This window comes from Cyprinodon variegatus, unplaced genomic scaffold (genome assembly GCF_000732505.1).
Source record: "Cyprinodon variegatus isolate N-32 unplaced genomic scaffold, C_variegatus-1.0 Scaffold9, whole genome shotgun sequence".
Classification (NCBI taxonomy): Eukaryota; Metazoa; Chordata; class Actinopteri; order Cyprinodontiformes; family Cyprinodontidae; genus Cyprinodon; species Cyprinodon variegatus.
Window position 1 is genome coordinate 2,452,800 of NW_015150462.1, and position 8,386 is coordinate 2,461,185.

The following is an 8,386-nucleotide window of genomic DNA, read 5'->3' on the forward strand; positions in this document are numbered from 1 at the left end:
TCAATGGACTGTCCAAATAATTGAAACTGGTCAGAGGACCTTGTTTACCACAGTACCAATGTGTTGTTGCACCTAATTTTCTTTGCAGCTTTTTGAATTGGTTAAAAGGCAAGTAGATCTACAGTACGCTTTATAACCTTTTTTAACAGAACCTTTGATGTCGGCTTATTCCTCCACCAGGGCACTAAGTAGAAGATTGACCTTAGCCTAAAGTTAACTGTGAAACCGGATGTTGCGTTTCTGTGTATAGGGATCTGAAATTAGAAACTCATCCTAAATCAATGCGCATAATAGCAGCACCGAACGAGCATATATCGCGTCCGGTGTAAATAATTTTACTGTTTTAAACAGAAAGCTGTGTAGTGCACGCATGCCGCGTTGTTACGCCTACGCACTGTTACACGTCCGGTGTATTTACTGCTTCAATGTAAGGTAGAATGTTTCTGCAACTCTTATTAATAACAGTCTGCACGGTTTTGCAGCATGTTCGTTTATCAAGAGGCATAATATTCAATATAAAAAAATAATGATCTAAGTAGTGATAAAACCAAAATAAATAGAAAAAAGGTGCAAAACAACTTTTTCAGAGAGGAAATAAATTGGTTTAAATTTGGTCCTTTATAGTTTCTTAAAATACAGTATGAGTATTGAACGCCCTTCGTATAAGAAAAAAAAAATGGATATGAGATTAATGACCTAGAAACTAAAGGACAAAATGATAATGGAGAAACTTGACTTGGGCTGTATTAAATCCACATTACTATAAAAAGTCATTTTTATTTATTTTTTTTTTATAGCCACTACCTAATAGAATGGTACTACAATACAAAGGTCATTGAGATAGTGTTCACTCAAACAGCTTCAATATTTCTTGCTCTCTACACACCTTTATTTTTAGAAAATGACAGTTACTGTCAGGTCCTGCAAGTTTATTTCTCTGGCTTATTTCTGAAGTGTTTTAGTTGGTTTTGTCTTTACTTTTTCTAGTCATTGTTTCTATAACTTTGGATATGTGTTCTTATATTTTTCCTCATTATTCCTGCTTAATTATTTCTCCTTAAGCTATTACCATTCATTATTTATTAGTTTGGATGCACATATGATTCCTTATGTCCATTGCACCTGTTGCACCTGTTATCTCACTCAGCTTCTAGTGTTCATCAAGTCCTTTTTTTGTTTTTATGTGTATTGCCTGTTTACTTTTTCACCTGCCTTAGGATTTCATTAAAATCGTGATACTCACCATTTGGCCCTGGAGCATTAGTTTTTGTTTTGGTCCTCATAACTGATAATGGTCCAAACTGATGAACAGATTCGGTTGGTCCTGACAGAATCCAGAAGAACTGTACAGAGGTGACACAAAAATCCTACCCTCTCCTGTCCTGCTGAAGGAAATAGAGCGCCCCTACTCTGGAGCCACCCTGGTTCTCGTTATTATAGGCAAAAGTTTGCTGCAGTTTCACGCAACCCTCCGACCTTACTTGCTGCTATTTTCTCCACGCGGCATAAACAGCACACCCCAGCTCCTGTCTCTGCAGCTCATTCAGACATGTCAGCTCTTGCCTCTGCCTCTTAGATCTGCCGCTCAGTCAACAAGCCATTCCCTGCTGAGCCGGATTGTCTCTACCCGTATTGTTCTCCTCTTGCTCCCCTAGAATCCAACATGCCAGCGGCAACTGAAGCCTGCATTTCATAGCTGTGGTGTCAAAAGTTGCTACAGCACTAAATGTAACGTTACCAACAGCAAGTAACCCAAACGTCTGGTTCGCACTTAAAACTAATTGCCAAAAGAGGAAAGACTCTAAAACAAACAGATTCTTTCATTGCTGCTTCATTGGCTGCAGGACTCTGATTATTCTCTTTAAGTGTTTGCAGGTGACAGAGAGCGTGGACATCTGCTTAAAAGATGCAAATAAGTTTTTCCTGGGCCAGATGTCAATGGAATTTTTAAATAATTTAATACTCTTATGACCATTGATCATTGCTTTCATCAGCGTATTTACCAAGTCTACTGGTGGTTCTGTCTCTGCCTCAGAAAATCCTCAGAACTTCACAGCCTATATCTCTTCAGTCTTTAGGATGCCTTGTTTCTAGTTGCTGAAGGTCTTCAACATGTCTCCTTCCTGTCTCCAAGCATTTGTCAGAACTTCTTGTCACACTGGACTCGGGAGGACACCACAGCTTAAAGTTTTGTCACGGTAGCTCCAGGATGATGCTGCAGTATCTGCTGTCACTGCTTGGCATCTGCAGGACACTGCAGCTTCTACTCTTGTCGGTAGGTGTCCGAAGGAAGATTCAGCCCCTTTTCCTATTGCTGGGATGTAGGAGGATTCTGCACGCTCTGTTCCTGTTATCAGGTGTGAGGTGGATTCCACAGCTTCTGTTCCTTTACCATTCATAAGGTGGACACCGCAGCTTAAGTTAGCGTCCCTTGGGATCAGTAGTGTGTGATAGCTTCTACTTCTGCTGTTGTTAGGAAGTACACCACAGCCTCTGCATCAATCACTGAGATTCTGGAGGCCGACAGAATCAGGCAGGCAGACGGGTAACAGGAAAGCTGGATTAAACTCACAGATGGCTCGTAATAATCTGGCACTAGTGACCGGTCTGAACGCTGGTTATATAGTCCGGTGGGCAGCTGCTGATCTTATTCTGAGGGGTTAGCAGGATATTTGGACCAAAGCTATTAAGGATCAGCTTACAGTAGCAACCATTTAAAATGGCCCACTGAATTACAGGGTCTGATCAGGAGATGGAGCTTCTATTTAGATCTTAATGTTCACAAATCATGACAGTAATAATATATTAGTACAAAGATTGATGTTTAAAAATGAATTGTAGGGGACCAGCCAAGGACCCATCAACGAAAGTGAATGGCTACTACTGTATATTATCAGGGATCAATAGGAGGTATCGATCGATTCAGGTCATCAAGGTTCAGTATCCGGAATAAATCTCCCATAACCCCTGAGTCCCAACAAGATGTTCACCAAGGCTCCAGGCACGCATGACTACACTTACCTCTTTTGCACCAAACGAGCACACCCTTGTTCTTGAACCGGTTCATCGTCCGTTTCACAAAACATGGGTGCTTGGTTTAAAGCAGGCGCCTGTTTCAACCAGTTATGGAACTCAGTCCTTCACCATCAGCATTGGGTGGTACAGAAAGCAGAAGTAACACTAAGTGGCGAGATGCAGGCATTTGTCTATCAATCCACCAGAGAAGAAGAAGAGGACTTTGTTGCGTCTGCATGATATTTCTAATTGCTGCTCCACAAATCTATGCCTCAAAGGTGCATCAAAACTCTCCAGGCCAGGCAGCAAAGTAAATAATGCTGCTGTCAAACCAGGAGAAAGCTACTGTATGTGTAAGATGAATGGTACGTGCAGAAATGTTGATGAGATGCTAATGCAATCGATATGTGAAGATGTTTAATATGATTTATCTAAATACTTTAGGTGCTGTTATTCATATGAAGGAGATGGGATGGGGTTTGGATTTATCCACTCTTGCAGCTGTGGGGGGAAACAATTTTTCCAGATATGAACTCTGAGATCTTTGTAAGAAGCTTTGGTTGGAAATTTCTTCTCTGTATAATATTTCTGGAAAAAAACATTCTTGTGTGTATGAGAAAAAAAAAATCCTTCGTTAATAAAGAATCTGTGGACACCCCATGCATTTTCTGAACCATGAAGCAGTTGTAGAAACATTGATTATATTTAAAAATATACTCAGAAAGAGCCTAGTAAACTAGCCCCACCCGCCGGAAGCCAAAATCATTTTTGCCTGCGAGTGGTCTAGCCTCGATCAATGCCCCCAGGCCCTAGAACTGGAGGGCCAATCACATCGCAGAGATGTGTTTTGAATTTTTGGATGCAAAGTGGGCGGGGTTCTGAGGACGTGACGACATCGGTGGAAAAGCCCTACCTGAGGCTTCGAGCACTCAAAGTTTCACATAAGCTCCAAATACTCTGCATTCCGCCAAAACTCAAAGTCCCTGTGGCCTAGTTCTACTATATGCAAGTGTCCTTGTCTCCACCATGGTTAAAATATTTCACCATGCTCCAAGTTTTCAGGGCTCCACCAACTTGGTTCCAAGTTCCCGTCGCCTCAGATCCCCAGGTCACAGTCAGAGTCCGACAAACTTCCAGATTGCTGGCCTGAGCCATAGCCTCCAGAGCTTAATTTTCCCGTGACTTCTTCCCTTTCTCTTGAAAGGTTGGCTGGAAGCTATCACACCATCAATACCAAGCTGCAAGATTTTTTCTTTGCTTGCTCCTGAGAACTCCGTTCAGCTGACCTACTGGCCTTTTTGTTGGTCTGCTGGTCCTCGTCTGCCCTTGTATCGTTTCCAGCTCTATGGTCGGCCGACTTCTGCCTCCATGCCTTCGTTGACATCATCAGCCTCCAAAGTTTCTGTTTAGTTGGCATCCTACACTTTCCCTTCACCAAAATCGATGGCCTTGCAAGTCTCTGCTCAGGTCTCTAAGGGGTCTTCATTTAAGGCTTCCAACCTTCCTGAACTCTTGCTTTGTCTGGAATAAGCTCTCAGTCGTCTTCCCGAACTTCTACTGTTTTCTGTTTTTGGACAAAGCGGAGGTCTGTTTTGGTTTTGACCCTCTTGGATTAGCAGTTAGTTTCAGCCTCTCTAAACAGTTAATCTGTATCTTTACTACAGGAAGATGTCAAGAGACTTATAAACTGAAGGTAAAGAAATAACTGTATGCTATCAGTGTAGCTAACAGCTCATCTTCTGTAAGAAGTTTCCCTGTTTTTTGATTGTTCCCCAATGCTGAGCCTTTCATTGACAAGCTGTGTTAATTTAATGCTTATGAAATCCCCATCATGGTAAGTCACAGGCTCTCAGAAGGACAGTGTGCTCAGCAAAGTGCCACTTTGAATCATCTGATGAGCAGACAGAGTCCAAGAACCGCCAAGGTGTGGATACAGATGTTCCAAATACAAAGGAACCCGCCTGACCCGATCTGCTCTTATGAGACTTCAGTCATTAATGTGATGAGAAATATGTCAGCTGAGCTTTACAGCATCTCTATAAGCTTAAAAGCTCCAATCGCAATAAGCATCACATCAGTTAGAAATGAAAATAAAAAAGACCAAATCACAAAGAAATATGTCAAGCATGATAACTATTACAAATGCTGAGTAACAGGCAGAAAAACATGAAATTGGTTGAGTCATTTCAGTTTAAATAAATGGCGGCAATTTCCCACACTTCATCTTAATGCACTTTACAGAGACAGTTAAACCAGATCATACAGCCAAATTGGTTCAAAGTTTTCTATCTAAGAAAAACCACCCTCACACTGAGAATGATGCATTTTGCCCTTTCTGGACATTTCTTGTGGTGTCCTCCAGGGATTGGTGTTGGGATCCAAAATTTTTAATGATATTGATATTTAAAATAAAAGGATATTTAAAATGATACTTGTAGATAGGGCTGTGAATCTTTGGGATTCCCACGATTCGATTTACAATCGATTCTTGGGGTCACAATTCGATTTTTTTCCGATTCTTTTAAATCAAAACGATTAGATTCAGAAACTATTAATTTACGATTCAAAATGATTCTCAGGATCTATTCCAGTCTGCTGGCATGAAAGAAGAGTACATTTATATAACTTTATAATTGTAAATGTTTTATTTACCTATTGCAATAATGTAAACACCAAATTTTGATATCATCTTTGCCCGTTCACAATTATGTGGCAGTTTTTCAAAATGGTGAAGTGTTCGCTGGTCGGCAGGTCGTGTTGGCACTGTCTTTACTGAATTATCCAATTCTACCAACAACTCTGGGTGATGTCTTTCCAGATGAGAATGGGGATTTGAAGTACTCCCGAAATACTTAACTTTACCGTTGCAATCTCTGCAAATCGCATGAGTCATGTCAAGCCCTTTCTTAGCCAGGCCGGTTTGAAGGTAAAATCTAAAGTGTTTCCAAATAGTTGCTTTTAAAGACCGTGGAGGCGGTTGAATTTCTTTTTCTCCGTCCTCAATACTTTAGCGGCAACAAACACAGTAGCTCACACAACCTAGAATGCTAGGCTAATGCTTGCATGCCTGTGCATAGCTCACACTGCTCATTGATTTCACCAAACACTATGGTGCCTGATAAGGCACATCCACACCCACAAAAAAATAGTTTTTAAAGAAAATGAGAATAGATTCTGAATCTTTAATGTTAGAAACGCGATTTGAGCTCAAATCGATTTTTTTCTTCACCCCTACTTGTAGATGATAGAAATTTTGTATTTGGGAACAATATCACAGAAACTGCTAGATTAACCCTGTAATGCCAAATGTATCATATTTGATACATACGTTTTCTGAAATGTTTTGCGTCACCTTTTGCATAATTTAATGGTAAAAACTTTGCTCAAAATCCTATTGTACACAATCAGATATACCTGATAACAGAGGGCAGAAGACTACACAAAAAATAATCTTGACTTATCGCATAGTAATAAATTATTAATATCAAAAATATATTTCTGTTTTTTCTTTTTACATATTTTGTAAAAAGGCCAAATAAGGACTTCAAACCAAAAAAAAGTAATTTTCTGTTTTGTTTCATTCTTGGATCGGGCTTTAAAGGGTTAAATCATCACCAAGCATATAAGAAAAAGCTAAAAGTCTGGTTTGACTTAAATAATCTGGCTTTAAATTTTGGTAAAACTAAAATTACATTTGGAAAATATAATAAGAATATGGATGTAGAAGAAAATTGTTGGCATGCAATTTTAGAAAGTAAACAAAATTTTATTTGTTAGGCTTACAATGGTTAATCATATAAGCATTTACCGTCAAAACAGTCAAGAAGCATTTCGATTATTTACAAAGAAAAACATTTTAATGATCAGAAATCACTTTGTATTCTCTATTGTACATCAATTTACCACACTTAACTTAGTATATGTGGTTTGGGGCAGCCTTTAATAACTCTACAACAGGGAGTCACAAGGTTGGATATCAGTAGTGATGGGTCCAGCAACACTGATGCGTCGGTGCATGCGTGTCGTTTCAAGAAAGTAATGTGACCGATACAGGACTTGTTTCTAACTGACTGACACACTTAACTGTTTAAAAACGTATCTGTCAACATGATGCATCTGCTAAAAAAAAAAAAATGTCTTTTGTGGTTTATCGCTTAAATTATCAACAATTTTGGAGCAACCTAAAATGAATAAGAACGTTTCAGCCATTGTGTTTTTATTTTAACTTTATCATTGTGTCATCCTTTTCCTCTCAGTTATCACTCAAGTTATCTGAATTAAAGTTTATTTCAAATTGACTCTTAGTTTATTTACTGTTTTTACTGCACTTACTGTTTTAACAATATGATTTAAAATCCTAATCCACAAGCATTCTCATTCACATTTTCCATTTAAAATTTCACGTTATGATATATGTTTACATCATTTATTGGCCGCGTCTAAAAACATCAAATATATTTTCAATTTAAACTTAGATATGAAATAATACAATATAACATACAATAACTTAAATTATATCATTGTACTAGCATCAAATCAATTCAGTTTCGTCTGTAAAATCAGCTACCTGTAGTGTCTTTAAAGGGCCAGCAGGTGTCAGTATTCTTTGAGACAGTATCTATGCAGTACCAATAGAGTTTGGCAATGTGTTGAAACGTTTCAAGATGCCCCATTAACCCATCACTAGATATCAGCCTTATGCTATACTTTTCCTACAGTCAAGATTATTTAAAGAACAGAGTTTGACTCGAGTTTGCATAGCTTTACAGCAGTGAACAATGGATACCAATCTGCAGTTTTCAACACCATCCTCCAGAGGTCAACTGGGAGCATGGTTGGTTGGGTTGCTCTGCTGATTGCCTGCACCTGTTCCTCATCAGCTTCTGACTACTTAAGGAGTTGGCTGCCAGCACTTCAATCCCAGAGTGTTAATCTGAAGTGGTAACTTTTAGCCCTCCAGACTCCTAGCCTTTGTTGCTTCTGTTTTTGACTAACCGTACCTATTGATGGCCAAATGAAGCCTCAGGGGCAATGAAGGCTTCCAACCCAATGCTTTGCCTAAAGGTTCATTACTTGATGTTTCATTCATTGCTCACTATTGAGCAGCACAGACAACATGACAGCCCTCATGTTTAAAAAAAATCAGAAAACAGCAATGTCTGCAATATTGTCAAAACAAAGTATTTTGCTATACACATATCATTACTGTTAAGTTATTAAAATTATATATACCAAAAATATACCACGTTACCGACATCTCAAGTTCCTTTCAGTCCTTTCAGGGAGATGCTTATGGAACCAATCGTAGTAGTTCTAATCCGCACATGATGCATTAATTATTGTACTGCCTGCGTGCTCTCACTAGCATTAA

At 39.1% G+C, this 8,386-nt stretch overlaps 1 protein-coding gene across 2 annotated transcripts in view; it reads right to left on the minus strand.

Moving 5' to 3' along the window:
- Window positions 1-8,386, minus strand: part of LOC107086875 (cholecystokinin receptor-like) — a 78,093-nt gene that overhangs the window by 62,321 nt on the left and 7,386 nt on the right. Inside the window, exon 1 of one of the 2 annotated variants that reach the window (XM_015378122.1) lies at window positions 1,244-1,448. The exons of the other annotated variant lie outside the window; for it this stretch is intronic. Within the exon in view, the coding sequence (XP_015233608.1) occupies window positions 1,244-1,283 (40 nt within the window). The 5' untranslated portion in view covers window positions 1,284-1,448. Of the gene's footprint in view, window positions 1-1,243; window positions 1,449-8,386 lie in introns of those variants that run through there. 2 annotated transcript variants of the gene reach the window in all.